The 27,887-nt window shown below is 33.6% G+C and overlaps 4 protein-coding genes across 4 annotated transcripts; 3 read left to right on the top strand and 1 right to left on the bottom strand.

The window, feature by feature from the left end:
- Positions 1–25: 25 nt before the first annotated feature.
- LOC103488353 (probable folate-biopterin transporter 6) lies at positions 26–3,676 on the top strand. The gene is made up of 4 exons (XM_008447048.3): positions 26–725; positions 2,456–2,560; positions 2,723–2,899; positions 2,985–3,676. Exons 1-4 carry the CDS (start codon positions 111–113, stop codon positions 3,588–3,590), a joined length of 1,503 nt encoding a protein of 500 aa, XP_008445270.2. The 5' UTR covers positions 26–110; the 3' UTR covers positions 3,591–3,676.
- Positions 3,677–4,940: 1,264 nt separating this feature from the next.
- On the bottom strand, positions 4,941–6,111 carry LOC103488352 (uncharacterized). The gene is made up of 3 exons (XM_008447047.3): positions 5,839–6,111; positions 5,602–5,670; positions 4,941–5,417 (listed from the first exon to the last, which is right to left on the bottom strand). Exons 1-3 carry the CDS (start codon positions 6,028–6,030, stop codon positions 5,220–5,222), a joined length of 459 nt encoding a protein of 152 aa, XP_008445269.2. The 5' UTR covers positions 6,031–6,111; the 3' UTR covers positions 4,941–5,219.
- Positions 6,112–8,355: 2,244 nt separating this feature from the next.
- Positions 8,356–12,140, top strand: LOC103488351 (enhancer of rudimentary homolog). Its single transcript, XM_008447046.3, has 4 exons — positions 8,356–8,573; positions 9,223–9,316; positions 11,143–11,263; positions 11,792–12,140. Exons 1-4 carry the CDS (start codon positions 8,571–8,573, stop codon positions 11,880–11,882), a joined length of 309 nt encoding a protein of 102 aa, XP_008445268.1. The 5' UTR covers positions 8,356–8,570; the 3' UTR covers positions 11,883–12,140.
- Positions 12,141–13,533: 1,393 nt separating this feature from the next.
- Positions 13,534–27,102, top strand: LOC103488567 (protein RRC1). Its single transcript, XM_008447365.3, has 18 exons — positions 13,534–13,709; positions 14,330–14,418; positions 14,511–14,646; positions 14,812–14,857; positions 19,711–19,771; positions 19,856–20,005; positions 20,358–20,477; positions 20,568–20,733; positions 21,704–21,816; positions 21,899–21,970; positions 22,951–23,172; positions 23,272–23,330; positions 23,451–23,535; positions 23,663–23,800; positions 24,557–24,781; positions 24,866–25,662; positions 25,870–26,036; positions 26,489–27,102. The coding sequence occupies exons 2-18, from the start codon at positions 14,344–14,346 to the stop codon at positions 26,731–26,733; spliced, it is 2,877 nt and encodes a 958-aa protein (XP_008445587.3). The 5' UTR covers positions 13,534–13,709; positions 14,330–14,343; the 3' UTR covers positions 26,734–27,102.
- Positions 27,103–27,887: the final 785 nt, after the last annotated feature.

Raw genomic sequence — 27,887 nt, 5'->3', positions numbered from 1 at the left:
AGACAAGTGGCACTTAACCATTATTTAATTAAACTAATTAATTACTCAAATTATAACGTGATTAAGCCGTCTTCTTTCTTTCTCCCTTCTTGATTTCTGAACCCCCAAGAATGGCGAACGAACCAAATTCCAATTTATCCACCACCACCACCACCAACAACAGCAAACTCTTCTCAATCATGTTACAGCCATTCCGGTGGCTTAAAATGCTTTCAACGGAGCTACATCCAAGTTTCATCGCCGGAGTAATCCTCATCTACGGTCTAAGTCACGGCTTCTCCGGCTCTTATTTCAAAGTCGTTTCCGATTACTACTGGAAAGACGTACAAAAGCTACAACCTTCGGTAGTTCAGATCTACACCGGGATATACACGATTCCATGGGTGATGAAGCCAATTTGGGGATTATTGACGGACGCGTTTCCAGTGAGAGGGTATTTGCGGCGGCCGTATTTCGTGATTTCGGGGGTGGTTGGAGCAACGGCGGCGGTAGGGGTGGCAGTGAAAGGGGGATTGGGGGTTTTGGAAGCATTAGGGCTTTTGATTGGGGTTTCAGGGGCGATGGCGATTGCGGATGTGACGATTGATGCTTGCATTGTGAGAAATAGCATTGAAGTTCAGTGGTTGGCGCAAGATTTGCAAAGCTTGTGTGGAGCTTGTTCTTCGATTGGGCATTTGATTGGATATTCAAGTAGTGGAATTTTTGTTCATCTTCTTGGCGCTCAGGTCCTTAATCTAATCCCTCTCTTTATTTCCTTTTTTAAATAACATTTCACCCATCTCTATGCATCTTCTTCTTTTCCTATAATAATAGCAACAATTTCAAATAAATTAACAAATATTAATAAGAGAAAAGTATATGTATTATTAATTAGGTATTACACCAGTATCATATTTTCCTATTTTCCTATTTTCCTTTTACCAATTTATCTTTTTAAATATTACTGAATAAAAAAATAAAATATGGACGTGATATACAGTAAGTAAATAAAAGAATACCCATATGGTATAGAATATTTTTTTCAAAAATTTTCTAGTAGTATAAAAGTGTTATATTTAGTTTGTTCGTGTTTATATATAAGTGAATTGGACACCACGTTATTGTCGGTAGGAACTCACTCCATAAAATTTTCATACTTTTGTAATATAAATTTTTTTCTTGGAATGGAAGATGGAGATGAACTAAATATATTTTGTAATTTAAAAAAGAATTAAAATATAATTAGGCAACATAGGTACATTAACACGAAATTAATAAATTTAGTAAGAAGTTGGAAATCAGAATGGCCACCATGTATATATGTACATGAAAATGGTTGTACTTTTTAGTGTACATTACAAAAAAACACCCTAAATTCTATATTTAACTTTGTAGGAAATGTGAGTATTGAGAGTAGGTAGATGATATGTGAAAAATGTTTGGTATGGATTAAATTGTCATTTTCTTAGAAGTTTATAGACTAAAACAAAATACCAAAATAAAAAAACTGTTATTATTTATATCTATTGTTACTATTTTTGTAAAAGGGAAAAAAACAAATATAATAAAGTTGTCTAATTTTTTTTTTTTTTTTACTTAATACAATTGTTTATTAACTATGGGAGGAAAAATAGTGATACCTCACAACTCGAATCATTTATTTGCTACAATATAAATAAAAATATAATTATCATAGGCAGCAATTTTTAGAATATTTATCAAGTATGTAGCAATATTTTTTAAAAATTGCAAATACAGCAAAATCTATCAGTAACTCTTATGGTTTATTAGTGATGGACCAACATTTGTTACATGGTCTATTAGTGATAGACTCATATCATCGATAGATTTTGCTATATTTGCAATTTTTTTAAAATGTTGCTATGTACTTAATTATTTTGAATATAATTGCTACATTTGCAACTATCCTTAAATAAAATATATTTCTATCAAAATTTAGATCGGTGGACAGTTCTAATCTTATTCTATTTTTGATCACTAAGCTTTTAATATTTTATTTTAATCTTTAAATATTATATCTAAAACCATTTAGATCTTAATCTTTCAATTTTTTTTTTATACAAATTGTTTAACAATGACTTCACAACACATCTTTTGTTTAAAACTTTAAATGGGTAGGTAGTAGCGGTAGTTAAAATATCGAATTTAAAAATGAAAGATGAATAATGGAAGAAAAACTTAATACAATCCCCCAAAATCTTATTATACAAATTACATAGTTTATATACTAAATCTAGAAATATAAACTAGAAATGTAGTGGTTATAAGTTTAAAACTAAAAGTAATATCAATTTATGACCTTAAGATCTCATACACTTCTATAAGTAAATGTATTAAAATCCTTAGCTAAAATTTCTTTGAGAATGGTTAATTTATTAATTATAATTGGACAAAGAACTGAATCCTATTTTTAATTGGATTTATAACTAACAAATGTGCATTTGTTTGGGCACAGGAAGCACTTGCAATCTTGGCAATTCCACCAGCCTTGATAATCTTGTTGGGCTTCTTCATACACGAGACACCATCCCCCACCCTCCAATATAATGGGAAGTCCAAGGTCCATCTACCCCTAATAATATCTTCCAACTTTACTATTTCTTAAAAAAGAAAAAAAAAACATTAATATTTGTCCTTTTTATTTGTGAAATGCAAATCATGTTTGAATAATAAAATGAGAGACACAAAAATGTATATAAATATTATTGTGACTATGATGTAGGGAGGATGTATAAACCAAGTGGGAGTGGCTATAAGAGAGACGTGCAAAGCCGTCAAATATCCACACGTGTGGAGGCCTTCCCTTTTCATGTTTTTGTGTCTTTCTCTTAGCATAAGTACCCACGAGGGACAATTTTATTGGTACACAGACAAGAAAGCTGGACCTGCCTTTTCTCAGGTATTTTCTACGTGTCGTCCAAGTTTCTTCTACTCAATTTTCAGTAAAAACGTCATGTCGTTTTCTTCACAATCTTGAATCGCAGGAATCGGTAGGCCTAATTTACGCACTCGGCTCAGCAGCATCACTAATTGGAGTTCTAATCTACCACAAAACCCTAAGAGACTTAAAATTCCGACGAATCCTCTTCTTCGCTCAACTCTTTTACGGCGTCGCCGGGTTTCTCGACGTCATCTTCGTACTCCGGTGGAATTTAGCCTTAAAAATTCCAGATGAGTTATTCGTAGTCATTGAAGAGTGTGTTACTCGAATCGTGACGCGAATCCGATGGACGCCGATGATGGTTCTGAACACTCGACTATGTTCCGTTGGAATCGAAGGGACGTTCTTTGCATTATTGGCTTGTATTGATAGTTTGGGGACGTTGTGCTCAAAATGGAGCGGGGGATTGGTGCTCCATGCGTTTGGAGTAACGAGGAGTGATTTTAGGAACTTGTGGTTGGTGGTTCTGCTTCGAACCGTGTTGAGATTTGTGGTTGTGGCGTTCGTTTTTCTTGTTCCCGATGCAAATCAATCGGACATTTTGATTCCGGGTGATCATACGATGGTTAGAAAGAGTAGTTCGAGGACAACGAAGGAAGATGGGGATAACATTCCTCTTGTTTCCATGAGAAGCGAGGGTCGAGATTAGTGTGTACAGAGTGTAGAGCTAGAAATGTTACGTGGGATTGGAATAATTGGATTATGAATTTGAGATATTTTGGATTTTTCATATTTGATTGATTATGTTGAAATTTTGTAGAAGGGACAGAGTCTATGGAGGATAGAGTTAGTCACATTTATGGATTTTATTAAAATCGTAATTATTTTAAAATCTATTGGAGTGTCGAGAAGTTCGACTAAACATCGAGCTCCAAACCACCACACTCCACCTTATGTCGTTTGCTATATTGTTTTATGCATATAGTTATTAAATAGGATCTTTTCAAAAATTTATAAAATTTTATAAGTCTCCAAATTCCGTCAGCCTGCATAATATATTTGATTTCATATTTAGCTATTGTCTCTCCCTATTGTTTGGTAATCAGGAATCTCTTTTTTTTAAATAATATAAAAAATATGGTAGAAGGCAAATTATTGATAAAATAAGGTAATTTGGACTGTTTTTGGAAACGGTGGACGGTTCGTGGACCCGTTTTCTTTTTTTTTTTTTTGGAGGTATTTAATATATATGATAAATAGAATTGTTAAATAAGCGTAGATCCACAATCCTTTTTATTCAATGTTTAATTATATAAAAATGATTACTACAAAAAATTAGGGGTGAAAAGCAGTAAAAAAAGAGAATATTGAATTTCTAGTAAATTTTTTGTTAAGATATTTATTTATTTATTTAAAAATATTGCTAGTGATCTTTTCTATTTGGATATAAAATTATCGAGAAAATCAAATTTTAATAATATTGAATAAAATATTGTTTCATATCGTAAACTATTTTATTCGATAAAGAAATAACAATATAATAAAAACTACCATAGTAAATTATTTTTTTAAATAATATATTTGTTAAAAATAATATTGGATAGGATAATGTTCCATATCATTCTATGTAATTTCATATAATAAAATTAAAATAAAAATAAAGAAATCATTGTATAGTACATAACTGTTGAGAATAGTTATAAATAATGTTAGTCTTCTATTCATGTCTACCAATATTACTCGTGTCTATCATTAATAAAATCTAAATTTTACAATATTTTTTAATATTTTAATTTATTTTACTACATTTAAAACGTTCCTAAAAATATTGCATTATGTAAAAAAATAACCTAGAACAGTGCATCCCACGTGTTTTATAACTAGTCTATTAAAATTAGACTAAAAGCAGGGACCAAAATTTGTAAGAAAAACGTTCCAAAACTAAAATGCACATTATAAAAATGCTATAGGACCAAAATAGAACTTTTTAAGTTGAAGAACTAAAATGTATATTTGAAAATTCAGGAAGCACAGTTGAATGAACTTTTAGGGACCAAAATACAATATAAAACTTAATCTATTTACTTGAATTACTAATTCTAATCCAACCAAAATATGATTACAAATAATTAAAAATAAAAATTTTCTCACCGCATAAGAAAAACAAGAACATGAATCAATGCCGTGCTGTTCTATAGGTTGTACATCTGTGTCCTTGACTTCTAAGAAGACAAGAATCAAGGCCGTGAACAAGGAAATTACCCTAAACAAGTATCTACGAAGATTAAATTTCCATCATGCTTCAATAATGAGAAAACCTTTTTAGTATAAGCCTATGCTAACCTTCATTCAGAGAAGAAATGGAGTCTTGAGCAATTTGAGAGCTATAACTAGTTTGGATGGCCATGGCTGCCTCTCTTGTAGCGTCTCCCTTTTCCAAAACATGTTCAAGCTCAACAATCTTCTCCAACAAAAATCTTGAATTCGAGTTGGTTGATTCAACCAACTTAGTAGCAGTATCAAGAGCACTACACATCTGAAAATGCCCCAATTACAGTCATATGTAAGGAAATAATGCCTCTCCCCAAAAATCAAGCAGTTGTTCAAATCAAAGGACATGGGGAAAGAACGGGTTGTAGAAACTGACTCGTAAGCTACAGATATTATTTCATATCAATGTATAAGTATTCCCCAAAAATCCAGCACGCGAAACAGCCTACCTTCAATGTCAAAGCAGTCCATGAGTGATCATTATCATCAAACACTTTGTTCAATTGGTCGTAATTTTCCTGGAGAAGAAGATGGGTAGGGTGAAATTCTCGCAGCTATGATATATGAAAAAGGAAATAAACATGCAGCAAAATAGGTAAACTCCTTATGACATTCGCAATCGTAGATAGAATCAATATTAGCAAAATGAACAATCGGAAAGGGAAATGGAAGGATGAGGAGGAAACCTGGAAGAGTTGGGGGAGATCAGGAGGTTGAGATAGGTCGAAAAGAGTGGTGGAAACAGAAGAAGAGGAAGAAGATGGAGATGGAATTGATTTGGGGGTTTCATTCAAACCCTTTCCTTCTACGGCTTCTTCTTCTCCGACATCGCAGAGAAGATCGCCAATGCAAAGAAGAGGTCCTCCAGTTCCTCGCATCACTCTCTTCCTCTCTGTTTCTAGAGATCGGAATCGTTCGACTAAACCCTCTTGAACTGGAGCTCGCCCTTCGATTTTCACCAATTGGATTCTGCCACCTGTTTCTCCACAGAAATTAAGGTGTATTTGTACGGTTAATAATCTTACCAGAAATTCAATATTTTTTCTCACTCGTAATTTTTCGTATTAATCATTTTTTATAAAAAAAATTAGTGTTTCATTTATGTCTGAACATCTGGAAAACAATAAATTAATATTTAATTTTTAAAATAATGTATTTTTTAAATAATAATGGATAGAAAAAAATAAACGTGGAGTCCATGCTTATTTAATATATAACAATTATTATTTAATATATATATATATATATTTAATATAAAATATAAAAAAAACGTGGGTCTATGCATTGAAGTCCACGAGGTACACGATTTCGAAGCAAAGTCGTGTATTTGTCCAAATTACTCTATTAAAATACATTATTAAAAAAACTATGGTAATCAAATTTGATTTAGATTTATTTTTTTTAAGTTTAGATTGACTAAACAATTTTTTTAAACCACCGTTTAGATTTGTCTCCAATATTTAGCTATTCGAATCTATACAATATTTTTTTACACAATTGTTTAGATTTAGCTATCGTTTATATTTAGTTATTTTTTGTACACGATCGTTTATATTTTGATACACGATTTTGAAAAATAATGAAAAAAGGCGATGGAACGGGCAAATAGAGGAAGAAAGACGAAGAAAATACGATGGAACAGACGAAAAAGTAAAAGAAATACTAGGACAAACCCGAAATATCTAAAAAATGATTAACTTCATGGCTTTGTTATACACATAGTAAATATTTCAACGGTTTGTTGTATTTATGAAAATTTCCCTATTAAATATTTTCGTTCGAATAACCAGAATGTTGATATTGAATAAAATGTATTTAATTTACCAATTTGTATTTTAAAAAAAATATGCATAATTATTTAATAAACTATAAGAGAACCAAAATGTATTCATAAATTAGTTGCTATGGAATAAATATTGATTAGCAGTAATACAGTTATAACTTAGACAAATATTATTGATTAAATTGTTTTATTTAATAATAAAATTTATTTAATTAACACATTCGTTATAAAATCTTATTATATATGAAATATCAATGTATTGGTTAAAAGTTTATTAAAGTATAAATAATATATTTATATTTAATAATTAATTAAGGTTAACAATAACGATAAATTATATTAATTTATTAATTAATTAGCCTTCATTCATTTGGTGTATAACAATCCCACTAATTTAGAGAATACTAAAAAACCCACATAAGTTTTAAAATTTAAAAGCATGTAAAACAAATAGAGCCTTAGGGTTGAAGACTTGCCTCCTAGAGTATGACTTTGGAGGCAAAGAGATTTTTTAAAGGCATTTTTTCATTTAGCCCCTAAAAAATGGTCGATTGTGCAAAATTTCTAAAACTAAGTCTTAGTAACCATTTAGGTGGTCCATCGTTTCTTGTCACCTTTTGTTATATTTATAAGTATTTTTAAAATTTTTCCATTTAGAACAACTCCTTAAATTTTTTTCAATAATTAGCTGAGATATTATTTTTGCTTCAATTTTTATATGGATACTGATAAATCAAATTATTTTCAAAACAACATTTCAGTTAAGTAAGTTTTCAAATACAAAATATTTTTGTTTTCGATATTTAGTAGTCATAGAATCACTTAATCCATTTTCCAAAAAAAGAAGATCACCTCTTAAAGTTTGAAGCTAGAATATTAATATGATTGTATTGTTGCGAAAAACTCAAACACAGACATAACGTCACTCTTTTGACCTACTCTTCTAGTCATACCTCACCAATAGAGCTAACATGTATAGGAAAACATCAAATACAGTGTCAAGCCAATGACACTTCAATACATAACGTATTTAGCTTAACTTTTTTCGATACCTAATTTAGTATACATTATATTTAACCTAGTCCATTACAAGAAAGTAAAAGTTATTTCCTTTGGGTTCCTTTACGGAGTTGTCAAATGAGATTTTTTAATGTTGTATTTTATTAAACTTAGTTTTGAAATTTAATAGCAAGATAATGTTGGTTTTAGATCACATGTCTTGAAAAAGTGAGGACCTTATTATTATTTATTTAACACACCTCCATTCCTAATATCATGTAAACTCTGTATTTAAATGTAGAGTTTAAATTCACACCATTATTAGTTTACGACTTATATAATGGGTACAAGTTAGAAAATGTAGTGACATATTAAAAATAAAATTTGTCTATATATAATAAAGCATATGTAACTCAATTATGGTTTGTACCCAATCCAAAATACTTTGTTCAACTAACAAAAAGGAAAAAGAGAAAAAGAACCATCGATTGACTTTGAGATAGTCAATTCTACGGGCGAATCATTATCGGTCGTTCTTACCTGCGCTCGCTCGCTCGCTATCTCACACACCGACCATCGTCTCCCTACAACACTCCCTGCGAGCTTGCTCTAAGCTGAGCTTCACTACGTTTCTCCATGGTAATTTACACCCTTTTATCCAACTTTTTCTTTCTTCTTTACTTTTCCTTTATACTTCTTTCAATCGATTAAGCTTCAATCTCACATTCCTGGCACGAATTTGGCGTCTCCACTTATTTGAATCTTATTAGGGTTTCCTTACCAATCTGAAACGCGTCCCAATATTTGCGATTTTAAAGTATTCATCATCTCACTATGTTTGTTCTACTCAATGAACTTATCAAATAGTATCTGTAAGTCTCTTTCTTTGTCCTTCCTCTGCCTCCGAGCTGAATTAGTTCGTTTGCTTCTTTCCCCCCATTTTTTTACACCCGTCAGATTTTAGGGTTAGGGTTTTTGTTTTGTTTTGTTTTTTTTTTTTTTTTTAAGTTTACAGAAATTTGCATATGTTACAGTGAAAGAGATACAGTTTCGATCGGGAATAGTTTTGATAGTATTATACAAATAAAGCTTGTAAATGCACTTAATATCTTTAAATTGCTTTAGCATGTGATGAATAAATGTAAATATCATGGTTTGTTGTCATTTGTCAAGAAGTAGAAAATGGTTGCGCGGTTTGAGCTTTCTCTTTGATTTTCTGAAGAGTTACCCTCACATTTATTGTTGAGTTTTTCTTTAATCAATTATATTATTTATCTATCTCCTTCAGGCTAACAGGCACACCATTCTTCTTATGCAAACTTCACACAACAGGGCAACTAGGACTTTTATGGATTACGATTCAATAAGTCAAGCTATGGATGGTATGATTTATCATTATGTTCAGATTTATTTTTTCACCTACTTTTGTTGTGGCTGGCAAGTTTAATCACCCATCGAACTTCTTTAAACATTTTAGTACTGTTATGGTAAAGAACATGCTAGGTGGGGGGAAGCGATCAAGCTTCTCAAACACTCATGTAAAAAGTAAAATTATCAACATCTAATTTTGAAGGTTTTCTATACCTTTCATTGGATGGTTGGTTTGTTAGTTTCACTAAAGAGTTTATATTGTAAAAAGCTTTGCTTGTCTATTGATTTAGTAGGAGTCAAAGTAGTTTCATATGACAGCATCAACATCTGAAGGATAATTTAAACTTATTACATAAGAGGCATTCGTCTTGTTTGCTTTCACATTTCTGATGGTTAGGACCTTTATGTGCCTCCTCAAGTTGTACAACCATTTTATCCTCATTCGCTTAATTTTGGAGTTTTAAATTTTAACTTCAAAGGTAGTATTAAATTCACATACCTATCTTTACTGTTGAGTTATACAAAATAATATAGAAGTCAAAATTGCACCTCTAGAGCGTCATTACAGGTCTAGGTGTGTTTTTTTCCCATTTATCTCTAATAAAGTCAGCATCTTACTAATTGTTGGTATGTTGGCTGCCATATTACTGGCTCACAATCTAAGTGGTATAACAATGTAACCTTCGTTTTTTCTTTCTTATGCGTTATTGTGTATATATTCCTATTTATTCAATGATTATTACGAAACTTGGTATTCTTCTAGATTTTTTCACAATTGCCTCTCCGTTTCCTGCAACTTATTTCTCCAGATAAGTAAACTAGATCATTAAAAGATTTGAAAATTAACCACAGTTTAGTACACATTATTGCATAACTTTGATTGACCCGAAAGCTTTTGCTAATGGGTTATGGAAAATTTTTAATATTTTATCAATACTCTTAATACTCCCATTGTGGCTTGAAAATTTGTTAAAGAACTAACAAGTGAAATTCAATATTAATTGAGGAGGACATGATTTTATAGGAGTTTGAACTCACGATCTCCTATTTTGATGCAATGTTAAATCACCAATTGACTCAAAACTTAAGCCGATGGGTTATGGACAAATTTAATATTGTATCAATACTCTAACAAACAACAAGCAGAAAACAAGGTAATAGAAGAAGTCAGAGTTGAATCTAATAACTACTAAATTAGACATGGGTAGCTTATGAAGAGACCTGTCCACTATGGTAACCTTCTAAAGTCTAATGCACGAGTAAGGAGCATTGCATTCATCTTATTTGAAAGTCATGTGTTCATTATTCAACAAAAATTCTCGCTGTGCAGCCCTATATAAATAACTCCACCTGTCTTCCTTCTTAGTGGTCGCACCACCTGAACCTTTGCATTGGGGATAACGTGTCTGTCTAATAGCAAGTTCGGTTGTTGATTAGTTGCTCTTCTAAAAACACAGGAACATGCAGATTGGGACCTTCCCTCCGTGTTTAGATAAAACAATATCATTTAGTTGTGACTTGAATGGAAACCGTTTTTATGATCATGGGGTGACCAGATAATAAAAGAGACGAGCTGTCAGTCAAAACTTTTGAGGACTTGTATTTAAAATATTAATATACTGCGATTCTTTGAATGCTAGATTCTGTAAGATGATTAGTTTTATAGTTGTTGGGTGATCTCAGTTGAGATAGAACTAAATAGGTCTGGACACTTATGGATGTTGAAAGACTAGAAAAGATGGATTCTCCGAAAAGACAAAAGTAGAGCCAAAATTGTATTTAGTTTTTTATTTGAACTTGTGGAATATTTCAATTTACCTTTGAACTGCTGGTACAGGTATATGTGGGCTGTATGAAAGGAAGCTTAAGGACTTAAATCCTGCCATCAGAAATATCACTTATGATATTGCTGACCTCTACAATTTCATTGATGGCCTTGCTGATATGAGCGCTCTAGTGTATGCTGCCTTATCTCTCTCACTCTTTCCCTTTCACTCATCACTTAGGAATAAAGATGAAACAGTTCGAGTTGTTGGACAAGCAACTGTTTCTCCTAGTATCTTCAAAATGTTCTTTTTTCCAAAAAAGGAAAAAAGAAAAAAAAAGCTTTAGATGGGTCTTGAGATCTTTTGACCTTTATTGTCTGTCTTTGATATTGGGGTCACTAATACCCATGCTTATATTGCCATAGAAATAGCTTAAATAGGAATGCCAAAAGATAGTTTCGAAGAACAAAGACAAGAACATATACGGCGAACTTTTATGATTTTAGTTCTTAGACTGATGTCAATATTTTTAGCTCTCGGTCAGTTACAAAATAAAAGGCAGTTGAACTTAAATGGGCCTTAAATAAGGGTCATGTTTTATTGACATATTCATTTGTACGCGTTATAGACTGTATCAAATCAATTTTTTGAAGCATATCCATGCATCTATGTTAGTTTTGATGTTACGGCAAGTTATCTGATTTCCACCTCCCTTCGCAGCTTCGAACATTCAATTCAGGCTTATTTGCCTTATGATAGGCAGTGGATTAAACAAAGGATATTTCAACATCTGAAGAAACTGGCACATTGAGACAATTATATATGAAGGCGTTGCATCTGTTCTCAGTAACATTATAAACTTCTGCATCATACTATCAAGTTAAAGATGCTCTTGTATGAAGTGTAGAAATTTATCCCGTCTTCTCTGCCCCGCTTATGATCTGTGGGGTTCAGTTATACATGAATCTGAACTTTCTTTGTGTGCATCTGTGTCTAAATTGTGTTTTTCCTATCCTTTACAGAAAATATTTGTTATAATCTACAAGTTTATTGCCTGTTGGCTTTTGCAGATGGCAAGTTTCTTTTTCCCCTTCTTTGATGAGCGCCATTGTTGAACTTTGATTGATCCTCCTCCACAGTCTAGTTATTTCATTGGCATGCATGGCCTGAAGTCGGAAAAAATAGTTTTCATTTGTTAACATTTAGTTTTTGAAATTAAGCTTATAAACACCATTCTTATTTCTAAATTTATGATATTTTATCTATTTTTTTATCAATGTTTTAAAAAAGCAGGCCAACATTTTGAAAACTAGAAAATAGTTTTTTTCTTTTTTTTTTTTTTTGGTTTTTTTGAAATTTAGCAAAAAATTAAATACTTGTATTTAACCAAAAATAAAAATGAAATGGTTATCAAAGAGAATTGTAACACATTAACTTAATTTTTAAGAACCAAAAATAAAAATGAAATGGTTATCAAAGAGAATTGTAACACATTAACTTAATTTTTAAGAACCAAAAATAAAAATAAAATGGTTACCAAAAGAGAATTATAACACATGAGAAGAGATTTGTTTTTGTTGATTGGTCTTCTTTTGTCATGCAACTAAAATTTACAAGTAAAAAGCACTTATAATTGAATGAAGTTATAGCCTTAATTGCATTAGTAGCACAATATAATATTGTTTTAAGCATAAACAAGTTACTTGTTAATCTGTGTAATTTAAGAATCTCAAGAAAGGAAATACAATCTCAAGAAAGGAATTGTTTTCATTGCTTTGGACTGTCTACTATTTTAGAACTCATTAATAAAGAATAAGTTAATTTTTAATTAAAAAAATGTCAAAGCCTATTTCTCATTCACAAGTAGTGTGCTAATTTCTAAATTAAAATTCTAAGTTGTATTTGTACAAAGCTTACAAATAGTAACTGTATTGTACAAGTGTGATTGTAGTACTTAAAAAGAAAGAAAAATAAAACCGAACACGCATATATATATACATACAGGCATATATTTTCATCTATTTGCATTGAGTTCAATATTTTCTTAATTTTTCAATATTTACGTTTAACATTATTAATACATACAAAAAAAAAAGTGACCACTACTCGATCATAATCAACACTGAATTTTTAATCTAAATTCACATATATTTGTTTAGCTTTTCTATTTTTTTTTTCCTAGTACGGGTTGAAGAGGAGATTTGAACATGAAATGTTCTAATAGCTTTTAGGGTGGACTGAGCTAAAATTTTGATGACTTTACTTAGCTTTACTTTGGTAAAAGAGGAGTGGGAAAAGAAAAGAATGAATAAATAAAAAGAGGGTAAAATGGGAGAGTAACGTAATTTTGGGTCCGTATAAAAGGGAAATAATTGGGTGACCGACGAATAAGAGACGTACCGTGACTCTACAATTTCTACCCTGCGGTAAGGGTAACATAGTTACTAATTTTCCCGGGTTGCTCTGTTTCTGCTCTTCTCCACTCCAACTCAAATCTCACCCCTTTTTCTTCTATCTCCGCCCCCTCCTTCTTGTCATCGCGCCACCGTCCCCAACGGAAAACCACTTCAAACCTTCATTGATTATCCTTCCATTCTGCCGGAACCCTAGCACTTGTCTCCGTCTCTCTATTTTCATTGTAAGTCGTATCTTTTCCTTTCATCCTTTTCTACCAATTCTACTGTGTGCTTCGATGCGGAATCATTTTTTTCTTTTCTGATGTTTATTGTTCTTCCAAGCGAGCTGGCTTTCGTATCAATGAGTTACTTTTCTTGGATGATTATTTCTCTGGGTTCTTGGTTAGACTATTGGTTTATGTTCGGTTTTCAACTTATCAATCTTAGGTCGCGTATTTTGATGTTTTTTTTCTTTTTTTTCGATTCGCGTGTTGCTGTTGCTTTATTGTGGTTCACTGACTGAACAGCTAGACGAAGTCTTTCTTAGAAAGCTGAATTCGAAAAAGGGGTTTAATTTGTTTGGCTTTGGTCTTTTTTTTTTTCTTTGAGAAATGGGGTTTGGTCTTCTTAATTTCTGCTTCGTTCGTGGAAAATATTCCTGGCTACTTTGCTTTTATGCTAGTGCGTAAATTGCAAGAGCGTTAATCCAGGCGTGTTGGGTTGTTCTGAACTTTATCAGCAAGCAATCCCATTCTACTAGTCATATAGCAGTCGTGCTCAGTGATTTATGAATCGAGTTTCGAGTTTTGATGTGGGGTTTTTTTTACTGTGTCTGTAATTAACGTTTATTAATGCTGTCTAGAAATTGATGCAAACATGAGTTCATTCTCCATCACTCGGAAGAAGACTCCTTTCCAAAAACACAGAGAGGAAGAAGAAGCAAAGAAAAAGGTATTTGGTCTAACTCATTAAGCGAATTCACTATCTGAGGCACTAACTGACATTGACCAGTCTCATTAATTTTATTTCATTACATTTTATAGAGAGAGGAAGATGAAACTGCTCGATTGTATGCGGAATTTGTGGAGTCATTTCAAGGGGACAATGCACCTGGGTCTAAGACTTTTGTTCGTGGAGGAACTATCAACCCCAACGAGAAATTGAAGAGTGAATCTGAGGGTCAGTGCCACTACAAATCTTTTTATCGCACTTGTTAATTACTGAAGAAGCTTTTAAATTCATAGTTCTGTTTATATCAGCAATGTGGATAAATAGCTAGTTTTCTATTATTTTGGGGACACATTAATAAAAGTATGGGCCTTTTTATTCGTTCCCGGATGGCAGGTGAAAAGTCCAAAGATGGGGTATCTGTTCCAAAGAAGGGAAGTAGGTAAAGAAATGCTTTTGATTAACCATATTCATGCTATTTTGACGAGGCAAGATTTGTTCGAAATTTCTAATCTTTAATATAACAATGATGAAAAGGTTGCACAAAATAGAGAGTTATAGATTTAACTAGAAGACACTGCCCTGATGTTGTTCAGTTATGATGCTAAGCACATTTCAATTCCTTTACTGTTTCAGCTACGTAAAAGAATTAGGGAGTCATTATGACCTGTCATTGTGTTCAAAGGTCCTCATTCCTTTTTTCATAATATAATCTTGTACAATGCATTGAATTATACGAGGCTTGCTAGTCGGTGGTGAGTTCAGATTCTTGAATTCAGCTATCTACTGTGGTAGATATTAGTATCTGATTTACAAATGACTGCCTATTTTCATATTACAGTTATTCTTAGTTCTTGTTGCAACAGTCAGCTGGTCTAGCATTGCAGTCTTGGTATTTTGTTTCTCACCTTGCTCTCGCTCACATGGATATAATATAAAAAAGAAAAAGAAAAAAAAGAAGAAAATTTTCACTTTTTTTTTTTTTTTTTTTTTAATAGTTTAAGTTTCTTGCATGTTTATTTCTCTGAAGATTTTACCTGCTTAGCCGTTTTTGCAATGTAAGGGTATCTATAATTGGTGCATTTTTGGCTACTACTTGCATTAGTTCTGAAAAGGGATTTAATTGTTTTAGGGGAAACATACATCTTTGGAATGATTTATTCCAAAAGTTGGAAATTACTATCTTGTTAGAAGGTTTTAGAAACCTGGTTTTTCTCATGGAAAGTTAGAATTTAATTGCAAGTGTTTTTCGTTGCACCACGTGCTTATTCGAAAGAAAGATTTTAAAATTGTTACAAGGATAGAGAGAATTTCATTTTATGTAATTATCAAAGAAAAAAAATCATTTTATGTAATTGAGGAAGTCTCTTCATTGAGGTTCATTTGTTATGAAATGAAGGTTAAACTTTGATAGACAAGACTAGAAAATTAAAATCAAGGTTAACCTTTAGTACTATTGATGGACTTCTTGGTCCCAGGCATGAAGCTTAGGGGATGGTGCCTCGTCTCATATTAGGCGTGCACCTTAGGTGAGGCCCAAAGCTCTGGGCCTTGGGGTTCTTTCATTATTTTGAGAAAAATAATAACAATTAGGGTTTTTTCCTTTGTTATCAACTATATTTTACTAGGCCTAAATGCAAAATTCCTCATGTTTAACTTTAGGGCTTGTTTTTCCATATCCCCACTTCAACTATGCTCTCCTTTTCATATAGTACTTATATATAGTGTGTGTGCCTCATGAAAAAAAGCCTACACCTTTTTTTGCACCTTGCACTTAAGCCCCAGAAGTCTATTTTGCGTGCTTGTGAGTGTGTGTGTGTGTGATGACATACAAAAAAACATTGTGTAGTATGTTAAAGGCAACAATCTTGATCGAGGAAAAATGAATGAATACAATGACGTACAAAAAGTTAAGTGCACAAAACGATCTTCGAAATAGTGCACCCCCAACAAACTATAAGAACATTTTTAACCTCTGCGAAAAGACAGATGGAAGAGGAGCTCTCGGATCAAATCCCTGATGTCCTTGTGCCGATCAAACAAGAGGGCAAAAGTCTAAAGAAAAAAAAAATTCTAGATGACATTCGCAAACACGCAAAGAATGTGATCCAAATATTCCTCTGCTTTTGTTATGGAGTACAATAGAATTGGCCAACTAATGCAAACCACTTTCTTGCAAGTCAATTCACATCTAGGTCTTCAAATGTGCCTTTAGGCCAATTATAAACCTGACCAAGTTGTTGCAACATCTTGGCATAATGTATGCCTCTTTTTTTTTTTGGTATACAAAGCAAGACAATGTCACCAAAACAATGAAAATGTAGAAAGAGGCTGAACACGGCCTTTGCTATGAAAGAAGCTTTACAGGTGAATTTAAGGAGCTTGAAAAGGTCAATTTCTTGTTCTGGACTCTTAAGCCATGGAGGAATAGACACAACAAACACATGTAAGAAAGGTGCCTTCAAATCCATCGTGATACAAACTACTATGTGATTCATAGTGAGGAGGTGGCTTCATTTGTTTTTCCAATGCCTTTCAACTAAAACTACCTGCATGCTGTTTTTAAGATGCTTTAGCGTCTCAGTATTTTCATGGAAATTTTTTAACAATTTTTATTATCTTAGTGATGCAATTGGTGGGGGATGATGTAGTGTTTGACAGAAACAACTTCAAAATTATATAGAGGGTTTGAAGATGAAACATTTGATGGTTTTTGTAGGTACTACAACCTACCAATTGAGTACTTAAGTAGTCAGATTGATTTGAGGGAATAGCATTTTGGGCTGGTTTACGTAATTTTCAATAGCTTGGGCTTCTTTCCCCACTCATTTGTAAATTTCGTCTAACCAATGAAATCTTGATATCTTATATGAAGGAAAAAAGCCCATGTTTGGGGGGGTGGGGGTGTACTGAAGTGCACATTGTGTCAATTTATTAGATTTATTTTTGACAACACGAAATGGTCAATGGGGCTCAGTTGAGGCATGGTGGCCAAAGGGGAAAGTGAGGGAATTCTAGGCTCTGAGAGACATTGGGAAGTGAAAAATGGGTTATTATTCCTATTCTTACTTCGTTGTTTTTGACTTTTGGTTTATGCTACTGGTTATTGTGTGGACCAACGCTTGAAGGAAACAAAAAAGTGCATCATTTTGGTCGTGGTTCAGAAGGAACACAATATTTGAAGGGAAAGAAATGAAAATCTTTCCTGTTTCCACCAAAAAGGATTGTCATTCTTATTTCAGTATAGATCAACAAAAAAAGAAAGTTTTATTATTCTTTAACATTCTTACTTCTTCCAAAAGAGAACTAATCTATCTCCCGAACAAGCTCCAGTAACAAGGAGGCTCGTCCATGTTAAATGGTCTGATTTCAGGCAGAAAAGCCTCTAGGTTAACCCTATTGGTGGAATTGTTTTTTGAACTAGAAGTTGGTGAAATCTTGATTTGATAAGGTGATAAGGTGAGAAGTTGGTAAAAAAATCTTGATTTGATTAGGTGAGGTGGAGAAGAGAAGAGCTTGAGCTTCATCTTTGAAGCGATTGAGTGAAGTTATTTATTTTGAAGAACTTCTGATGATGGTTGGAGAGATCCGTTGAAGAGTTGGGATGTCTTTGAGGCAATTAGTGATTTTGGAGCCTCACAATATTCCCTAGGCAATATTTCATTTAGTTGGAACTCCTTTTTCTTGGGGTCTTTTGGGCTTGGTTTTTTTGTTGCTTTTGTATTCTTTCATTTTTTTTTCAATGAAAGCAGTTGTTTCTATAAAAAAAATGTTGCCCAAAAGGTTCATGTGATTTCTTCAAAATATTTGGAAGAAAAGAATTCTAGATTTATTTTGTTTGCAATGGTAAATCATAAATGTTTCTTGGATTCACTTCTGAAGTTGAAATTGCTTAGCTTCTTTATCTTTGTTTAGAGATGGTGTGGAAATAAGCCTTTTTTTTTCAATAAATAAAAATAAACGAGAATAATAAGAAACTGCACTATCATTAAGAAAAATGAAAGAATGTACATGAACTTACAAAAAGAAGAAAAAACGCTAAAGTAGTCCCAACATTACCTACGAGAATATACTCGAATAAGACTAGGCTGCTAACTAGAAAAAGCTTGATTAACATACACCCATAAAAGAAGTGTTAAACCTTACAACTTCCGAAACCTCTTTAGAAACTAGACGGTTTATCATCCCCTCTAAAAATTCTACTATTCCTTATGTAGGGAGACTAAGGCTAATTAGGATAATTCCTCAATTAATCCTTTTTTACTATCAATTTATTTTCTCAGATTTTAGTTTTCTCTCTAATCCCTACTAATGGAGGGCCTTTTTTCACCTTAAATCACAATGAAGATTGAGATGCCACTGTAAAACTGCAAAAACAAAAAGCCACCACACTCCTGCTTTTGCTGAACGGGAGAGTTTAGGAGCAACTCTTTTATCATTGAAATTTGAACAGAAATTTGGTTAAGAGATGAAGCATCCTGAGATGACTTAAAGTATCGACTCCGAACTAGCGCAACCTTGCAGGAAATGATCAAAGATCCTCCTCCAACTACCTGCAAAGAACATACCATTGCAGGCTCAATATAAAAGAAGAATGTCTCTGGAGATGATGCTGGGTGTTCAGTCTCATACAAAACTTGCTAAGCAAATAAGTTAACTTGGATTTTTAGTTTATAGAGAGGAGAAAGTCGAGGCATGCTGATGGGGAGAACCGAAGCTTTATATGGATGAGATCTACAAGAGAAACTCTTGGATATTATCAGAACCCAAACCCAAAAATCCCTTTTGGATGAACCAACCAATCAAGAATGATAGAAAGAAGGGTAACCAACTGTTGGTTTGTAGGCATGGAGTGCATACGAGGTGCTTCAAATTTTTATTGGGGCCAGGGTTCGAAACCCAAAAATCCATTTTCGTTGATGCTTCAGGCTGTGATTCCTTCTATTGTGTGCTAAATCTACAAGATAGCTTGTCAAAGTTGGAACTTGGTACTGGGATTCTTCAATTGATGTTGTTCGAAGGAGAACTTAATCATAGATCGCTTTTGTACTTACGTAAATGTTTGCTTAACCAATTCAATTTAGTTAATTCATTAAGTAATTTATTAGGTAGTCAGAAGTGTTTGTATTGCTTTAAGTGGGTGTGGGATCACCTAAAGAAGGTCTAATATGAGAAAGCTACTTTTGAGAACTGTGCTCGAATTGAATGGCCAAAATTTATTGCTGCCTTTACTCCCTCCCTTCATTCGAGCAATCTATACTGAGTTGGAGGTTCATCTTTGATACTTGTTTGCAGATATGTGCCATCTTTCATTCCACCTCCATTGGCATCCAAGGGAAAAGAATCTGACAAGAAGGTAATCTGCTTATCATGTTTCTTTATCATTTCAGATGAAGTCTGTAGGAATGTATTTTGTTCTGAACTATTTTACAACATCTAGGAGCTGGAAAAGCCAAAGGAGAAAGAAAAGGGGAAGTCTAGGAACATCGATCATTTTATGGAGGAGCTGAAGCATGAGCAAGAGCTGAGAGAAAGACGAAATCAAGATCGTGAACATTGGCGTGAAGGACGCCATGGAGAAATCTCAATAGTAAGTGTTTTCAGCAGCACGTGTAATACCTTTTTAATCTCTCATAGATAGCAGGGACCAAATTTTTCATCAGTTCATTTTTTTCGATTCGTATTGATGTAGTTCTTTGTTCTAAGCCAGATAATGAGTTTTTTGAGGAGGTACTTTAACTAAGTTAAATAACAATTTGTGCACTAAAATGTTTTTCTTTTGTGTATTCCATTATGTAACACACGCGTGCACGTCTATCTGTTTGTCTGGGTGGTATATTTATTGTTATTTTTTTATACTCTCTTATGTAAGATTTAACTTATTTTCTTTGTCAATTTTCTTACACATCTAATGTACCGTGTTTCTGTTCTTCAATGTCTAGCCATCTAGTCGATTTGATGAACTGCCTGATGACTTTGATCCCAGTGGAAAGTTCCCTGGATCATTTGATGATGGAGATCCTCAAACGACTAACCTTTATGTAGGAAATTTATCTCCACAGGTACTCTTTTTTCTGTACTCTTCTGTATCTTGTTTCTTCGTTACTAGCATAGAAAAATATCCATCTCACTTTTTATCTTAACCTTGTTAGGTTGATGAGAATTTTCTCCTTCGAACTTTTGGAAGATTTGGACCAATTGCTAGTGTAAAGATAATGTGGCCAAGGACAGAGGAGGAACGAAGACGGCAAAGAAATTGTGGATTTGTAGCTTTCATGAATAGAGCTGATGGACAGGCTGCAAAGGATGAAATGCAGGGTTTGTTTTGTTTATATTTTGGATTTACTGCCTCATAGTTCTTGTTAACTATTGTGAATAGTTATGTTTTACTATGGTATTTCTTTTAATTATTAATAATTATCTAATGATATTTGCTTTTTAATCAGTTTTTTCCGTGGTTTCATTGTTTTATGCAATAGTTTTGATTCTTTTGATACTTCACTCATGTTTCTATAGGGCATGGGATTCACACATGTCCACTCCACCAAGAGATTTTACATGTCTTAGTTCTATTTAGATGACTTCTAGATGATATATAGTTAAATTTGCCTTTCACCATCAACTTAAGCTTTTGGGTTAATCAGTGATTTAAGATGGTATTAGAGTAGGTGGTTTAAGGAGGGTCTGTGTTTCAGCTCCTGCAATATTATTTCCTCCCCAATTAATATTCATTTGCACATGTTGGGTTTTCTTCATATTTCAAGCCCATAAGGGAGGAGAGTGTTAGATGATATGTAATTAAATTTGCCTTCACCTAACATCTTAAACTTTTGGTTCAATCGGTGATTTAAGAATGACATAAAAAGATTGTCTCTAATTAGGAATTCCTACTGAAGTTTGAACCCAAAACCTGGATTAGAATACCTCTAACCAACCGTTCAGCGGTGTGGGGGAAGGGTGATCTGACTTTGATAATTGAATTATTGAAATTGAATTCTTTTATCGAATTGACCCATTTCATTCTTGAAATACGATTCTTTTTTTGGGCAGTTGAAATGTGATTCTATATAATGATAATTGAATTATTAATTCAGCAAACGACTCAAGATTCCAGAATTTTATTCTTGAGTTTCTATGTTTCCTTATTAATATATAGTTTTGCTTCGTCATTTCAAAATCGTTATCATTGGTGTTTAGAAAATTGGCATTAACCATGAAAACTTTGTGTAGTACTCTTAAACGTATCTGGAGAAGAAAAGTATAAGTTGGTTAAAACATTTATGTGCAGGAGTTGTGGTTTATGGGTATGAGCTGAAAATTGGATGGGGAAAGTCTGTTGCTCTTCCTTCCCAAGCATTACCTGCGCCTCCTCCAGGTCATATGGCCATTAGAAGTAAGGAGGTTCGTTGTTTCTACTGGATTTACATTTGTAGTAAATTAGAGCAATTCGACACCTTTTGATTTCACCTTCTTTGATTGACAGGGTGGCACTGTTATCTTATCTGGCTCGTCAGGACCGCCAGTCACTTCTGTCCCAAATCAAAATTCTGAACTGGTTAGATACCTTTAATTTCTACCTTAACTTCCATTATGTTTTACGCTCTATGGTTGAAATTGGTTGTCAAAATGCTATGTTTGCATATGGTAATATTATTGCATAAACCATCCCCGTTAAAGCGAGCATAGCTCAATTGGTATTTGAGTAGGTTAGTAATCACATGGTTTCTAGTTTCAATTCTCGAATTCTCCTACCTTCAGTTGACCATCCTCCCTAGAATTTGAAGACTTTTTATTTGACAAAGAGGTAAAGTATTCTGATGGATATTTGAATTATGATGAGGTCTCGCCAATCTGCGAGCCATTTTAGTTGCTAAGTTGTACAACATTATCATTAACCATAAATCATTGAAGTTTATTTTTAATTTTTACTGTCGGGATCTCCGGATCCAATGGTTTTGTTCCTTGGATAGACATCATCTCTTTTTCGTTACTTCAATAAAAAGTGTGTTTCCTTTTAGAAAAAAGAACTCCTGTTCGGACCTCTTGATATGTCATGTTATTTCTCCTCTTTTAATATATATTGGATGTGTGTTGGGCGGAAGCTATTTATTAATGACTTGGGTGTAAATTTAGAGTTGAGCATTAATGCAATTCTTGCACATCTAAGCAATTGCTAGCCCTAAAAGAAAAAAAAAGCAATGCTCGCCCTTGCTATAGTATAATTTGAACTGCTTGTGTTGTTTTAGAGTTGTAATTTACATATTTAAGCCTCTTTTAAGTAGATTTGGGATTAGAAAGCATAACAGTATTGCTTCCATGTCTAAGTAGTTACGGTAGGTGTAGGGAGCAATATTTATAAACATGATTGTCTCTAGACATTTTAGCTTTTGGCGCCTTAGCCTTTGAGACTTGCATTCTCAATTGAATATGGTCCCTTCCCTGTTCATTGCATTTGGATCTTAGTCTATCCCTTTACTTTCTCCATTTGAAAATAGACTCTATTTTCTTTACTGATGTTTTGACTGGCATTGCTAGGTTCTGACACCCAACATTCCTGATATTACTGTTGAACCACCTGAGGAGGATCATCTCCGCCATGTCATTGACACTATGGCTCTTTATGTTCTGGATGGAGGTTGTGTTTTTGAGCAAGCTATTATGGAGAGGGGTCGGGGAAATCCTCTCTTCAGCTTCTTGTTTGAGCTTGGTTCAAAAGAACATACTTACTATGTTTGGCGACTTTATTCATTCGCTCAGGTAAATGTCTTATGTATTCTAATCCAAATTATCATTTAGAGACCAAGGATATCTCTGCTTTACAGTCTACATGTGCCTTCTATTTCTACTTGAATATAGGGGGATACTCTTCAAAGGTGGAGAACTGAACCTTTTATCATGATAACTGGTAGTGGGAGGTATGTCCGTCTGAAATTATTTGCAGGGGCAATTTCAGGATCTAATTTGTTATTTTATATAGTAATGTATGTCAGACCCTTGAAAAAATGCCATAAATGTTAATTATTTTAAATCTACAGATGGGTTCCGCCACCTCTTCCAACTGCTAAAAGCCCAGAACTTGAGAAGGAGTCTGGTCCCACTTATGCTGCTGGAAGAAGCAGAGTAATTGTCACTTTAAAAATTTGATGTTATTTCTATAATTTCTTCATTATGTAATCTACCTAACTGATTTTTCTCTTTATCTTTCTTTCTTTCTTTCTTTTTTTGGTGGGTGTGGTGTCATCTATAGCGCGTGGAGCTTGAAAGAACATTAACTGATTCACAAAGGGATGAGTTTGAGGACATGCTTCGGGCATTGACACTAGAAAGGAGTCAGATAAAGGAAGCAATGGGGTTTGCTTTGGATAATGCTGATGCAGCTGGAGAGGTAGCTCTGGCGTTAAGGCAATTATTGAACTGCATGTGAACAAATATGGATAGTTTTCTTTATCCTTCTTGAAACCTATATTACTTGCTAAGATGTTAAAACCTACCAGCTTGTTTTATGCGTATGCCTTTTCTTCTACTTCTTAGATCATCCTTTTCATCTTAGGCTGCTCATTCATCTGTTTGTTAAGGGTGATTTATTTATGGTTGTTCTCAGGTTTATTATTTTCATTATTCCTCTTCTATACAATCGTAGAGTTTGAAAGCCTAAGGGTGGTTAAGATTTACTTTGCTCTAGTTCTTTATTATTTTAATAAGGCTCGTGTTGCCTATAAATACTTCCCCCTTTGTACCTTTATTATCATAAAAAATAATAAGAAATATCAGTATCGTGGTTTTTCTCCCTGTATTAAGTTTTCCATGTAAATTTGTGTTTGTTCTACGTCTCTACTTTCAATACATTCTTCTCCCTCCTCTTTTTCTTTTCTTCTTCTTCTTCTTCTTCTCTTTTCTTTTTTTGGTGTGGTTGCCTTTTGAATGAACTGCTTCTCTGTTTCTCAGAGAAAAAAAAGAGAATTCCGCATGAAAAGCATACCACTATGTTATTCATTATTGTTATTTCATCCATGAAAATTGTGTTTTCTTGAAAAAAAATGTATTCAACTTTCTCGTGATCTGTGTTATGCTTGTATTTCTGTGTTAAGTTTAAAAGGAAATTTGTTTATTTTGTTGATCCATTTACTTTTTAAAATTGCAGATAGTTGAAGTTCTAACAGAATCTTTAACGCTTAGAGAAACTCCTATTCCAACCAAAGTTGCAAGGTTGATGCTTGTGTCTGATATCCTTCATAACAGTAGCGCTCCTGTAAAGAATGCATCTGCATACCGCACGAAATTTGAAGCAACATTACCCGACATCATTGAGAGCTTCAATGATCTATATCGCAGCATAACAGGGAGAATTACGGCAGAAGCCCTCAAGGTATTATTTCACCTATAGCTGTTGGAGATCAACTTATGTTTTTCCTATATTTGCTAATTTGATTATACGTCTCTGATTATGCAGGAACGGGTATTGAAATTATTGCAAGTGTGGTCCGATTGGTTTCTGTTCTCAGATGCTTATGTAAATGGATTGCGAGCCACGTTTCTTCGCTTGGGAAACTCTGGTGTGATCCCTTTTCATTCATTATGTGGTGATGCCCCTGAGATTGAACGGAAGGCCAATTGTGATGATTTAGGAGATGGGAATAAAATCAATCAAGATGCTGAATTGGCGATGGGAAAAGGAGGAGCTATGAAGGAGTTGATGAATCTTCCCTTTGGAGAATTGGAAAGACGGTGCAGGCATAATGGGTTGTCTCTTGTTGGTGGTAGAGAAATGATGGTTGCGCGTTTACTAAGTCTTGAAGAGGCAGAAAAACTGAGTGGATATGAACTTGATGAAGACTTAAAATATAGTAATTCTCATTCTGGAAGATATTCAAGTAGCTCAAGAGAGACTAAAGTTGAACGAGGTCCAGCAGAAACTTCGGGTTGGAGCCGTTTTGGGGATGATGAGGCAGATTTCCAAAGGATGGGTTCTGTGCCTTTGGCTCAAACTCTTTCCATTCCACAGCCTGAACTAAAAGGCTTCACAAAGTCTGGGAAAAATGATCCTGTTTTGCCTGCCTCTAAATGGGCTAGGGAGGATGATGAAAGTGACAATGAGCAAAAAGGTGGTTCTAGGGGTCTCGGCTTAAGTTATTCATCTTCTGGAAGTGAAAATGCAGGTGATGGTCCTAGTAAAGCTGATGAGATGGAGATTACTACGGAGCCAAGTGCCCTTACGCAACCTGATAGTGGGTTGAATGAAGAGCAGAGGTACACAGTCAACTTCTAAAGCTGACGATTTCTTTGTTTGTAAAAATTTAAAACTGGTGGCTTATTTGCCCTGCTGGTTATTGATCCATGCATTTCAATAAGTGTGTCATTATATTGAAGCTTTTTAGCTTTATGCACATCTAAAAAAGATCTACAAAAATCCTTTTGTATTTTGCTGCATGTGTTCATATGAATTTATTGTGTCAGGCAAAAGTTAAGACGTGTAGAAGTGGCTTTGATCGAATACCGTGAATCCTTAGAAGAACGGGGCATCAAAAGTGCAGAGGAAATCGAGAGGAAAGTTTTGATATATCGGAAACAACTAGAATCTGAATACGGACTGTCAGATTCCAATGAGACTGCATCAAGGAAGAGTAAGTGTTATTTCATAACTTTTTGACAGAACATTCTAGATTTGTTTTAAGTTCATTTATGATCTGATCTTTTTGAAACTTTATTAAGTTAAATTAGTTAAGTTCTAGTATTTAGTTTATTACGTGTTTATCTACTTTAGTTTCTTGTCGTAGATAAAGTGTCATAGTGGGGGAAAACTGCCGTTTTTTACTCTGTTCAGAATCAGTGGCCTAGAGTCAGGATAGGATTGGTCATTTTTATGTGTGCAATTATATTCACATTTTTCCACCCAAAATGATGCATTTGGGAAATTTTACGTGATTAATAATATATGTTGTTGTGTGCGCCCCCGCCTGTAAACACGTATTCTCTCTTGAAGTTGCAATAGATTATAAACATTTGTTAAATTATTATAGTATGAGTTTGTTGTTGGTATCTTTACTCAAAATCCCCTTCCTGTGTACCTGTTCAGAGAGGAGGGATAGACCGGATGATAGCCATGAGTCATCAAGGAAGCTGCATCGTAGCCAGAGCCACAGTGATAGCCCAGTACGAAAGTCATCAAACCGAGACAGAGACAGGGAAAATGATGTAGACAGAGAGCGAGAAAGATCACGAGACAGGGACCGGGAAAAGAGTGGGAGCAGAGAAAGGGATGATCACGACCGAGATAGAGGTAAAGAAAGGGATAGGGATAGGAGAAAACGAGGAAAATAAGAAAATTTCTTCTATCAGATTTTGCCAAGCAAAGTGTTCTACAAAAACTGAATGCGGTCTATCGCAATCAAGGGATGCGAGAGTTTTAGCCAGGTCAGGTGTCGAGAAAAACAACCTATCGTAATTTTTGTTGACAGTTCATGTTTTAAGAAAACTATGGTATGGATGTTGTGGAGAGGGGAATTTCGCTCATCATGTGTATGGTAAGGTGTTAATTGATAGGAAGCAATGTTCCCCATTGAAATGAAAATTCCCATGATCATGTTTATACTAAATATTACGTTTGTATCACAACATTTTCCTTACCATTCCCTATATCCCAACTTGAAAATCAAATCCGTTTGGTATAAGAGTTTTAAATTTCCTTTACTTTGTCTCAACGCTTTCCAAGAGTTCAAAAAATATTACATCTTCTCCAGCACATGGTTGCTTCCACTCATCATTCTTTCGACCATTTGGTTATGGTTTCATCCACACTCATGGGTACTACCTATCTTTAAAGAATAATACTGATACGAATCAGAAATAAATGGTGTTTATTCTATATCCAGGTTCAAGTTTCAACATTTATACATATTTTTTTCAATTATTTTTATTGAACTATAAACCTGACATTGCCTATACTCATGTTTTATTTATATTAAATAGAGAAAGAAATAGAAGGAAAAAGAGATGCAGAAAACACTTTTGGATGAGTCTAATATTCTTATACATCACTACAAAGAAAAGCATATAAACTGTCTTATTTCAACTTATCTTTCAAACCTTCCTCATTTAAACGATTCTTTAGGATATGATAATTAAGAATCTTAAAGTCAGTGACATTTAGTTCACCTATAAATTTTATTTTACCAAAAAGACTTTAAAGAGCTTTTAACATATATTGATATGACATCTTTAATTTCAAGGGACATTTAAGACAAAAGGTTGGCTGATGTAGTCCTTGGTTATTATAATTAGATTACAATATTTTGTGTTTGAGGATATAAAGTATTTTAGTTTGAACTACCATAACATGTATTTGAGTTTTAAATTATCTTTGTTTGAAAAGAAAATATTATAAACTTGCGCAAATAATAAAAAAATGGTAAATGCAATAAGTAGCTACAAGATAATATTCACCGAGGCGACGGTGGTTATTGTTGTCTCAAAAA

The sequence above is a fragment of the Cucumis melo genome, chromosome 3 (genome assembly GCF_025177605.1).
Source record: "Cucumis melo cultivar AY chromosome 3, USDA_Cmelo_AY_1.0, whole genome shotgun sequence".
NCBI lineage: Eukaryota > Viridiplantae > Streptophyta > Magnoliopsida > Cucurbitales > Cucurbitaceae > Cucumis > Cucumis melo.
Note: the sequence above shows the minus strand (reverse complement) of the source record. Positions and strands in the feature narration are given on the sequence as shown.

Bases quoted from the DNA above. Each gene is read 5' to 3' on its own strand.
- LOC103488352 (XM_008447047.3), bottom strand. From the start codon at position 6,030: ATGCGAGGAACTGGAGGACCTCTTCTTTGCATTGGCGATCTTCTCTGC. The intron at 5,671-5,838 runs GTTTCCTCCTCA...CTTCTTCTCCAG, and splicing joins ATCTCCCCCAACTCTTCCAG to GAAAATTACGACCAATTGAA. The intron at 5,418-5,601 runs GTAGGCTGTTTC...GGGCATTTTCAG, and splicing joins GGACTGCTTTGACATTGAAG to ATGTGTAGTGCTCTTGATAC.
- LOC103488567 (XM_008447365.3), top strand. From the start codon at position 14,344: ATGAGTTCATTCTCCATCACTCGGAAGAAGACTCCTTTCCAAAAACAC. The intron at 20,006-20,357 runs GTAAGTGTTTTC...TTCAATGTCTAG, and splicing joins GCCATGGAGAAATCTCAATA to CCATCTAGTCGATTTGATGA. The intron at 20,734-21,703 runs GTTTGTTTTGTT...ATTTATGTGCAG, and splicing joins TGCAAAGGATGAAATGCAGG to GAGTTGTGGTTTATGGGTAT.
- LOC103488351 (XM_008447046.3), top strand. The intron at 9,317-11,142 runs GTATGATTTATC...CTGCTGGTACAG, and splicing joins AATAAGTCAAGCTATGGATG to GTATATGTGGGCTGTATGAA. The intron at 11,264-11,791 runs GTATGCTGCCTT...CTCCCTTCGCAG, and splicing joins GCTGATATGAGCGCTCTAGT to CTTCGAACATTCAATTCAGG.
- LOC103488353 (XM_008447048.3), top strand. From the start codon at position 111: ATGGCGAACGAACCAAATTCCAATTTATCCACCACCACCACCACCAAC. The intron at 2,561-2,722 runs GTCCATCTACCC...ACTATGATGTAG, and splicing joins AATATAATGGGAAGTCCAAG to GGAGGATGTATAAACCAAGT. The intron at 2,900-2,984 runs GTATTTTCTACG...CTTGAATCGCAG, and splicing joins CTGGACCTGCCTTTTCTCAG to GAATCGGTAGGCCTAATTTA.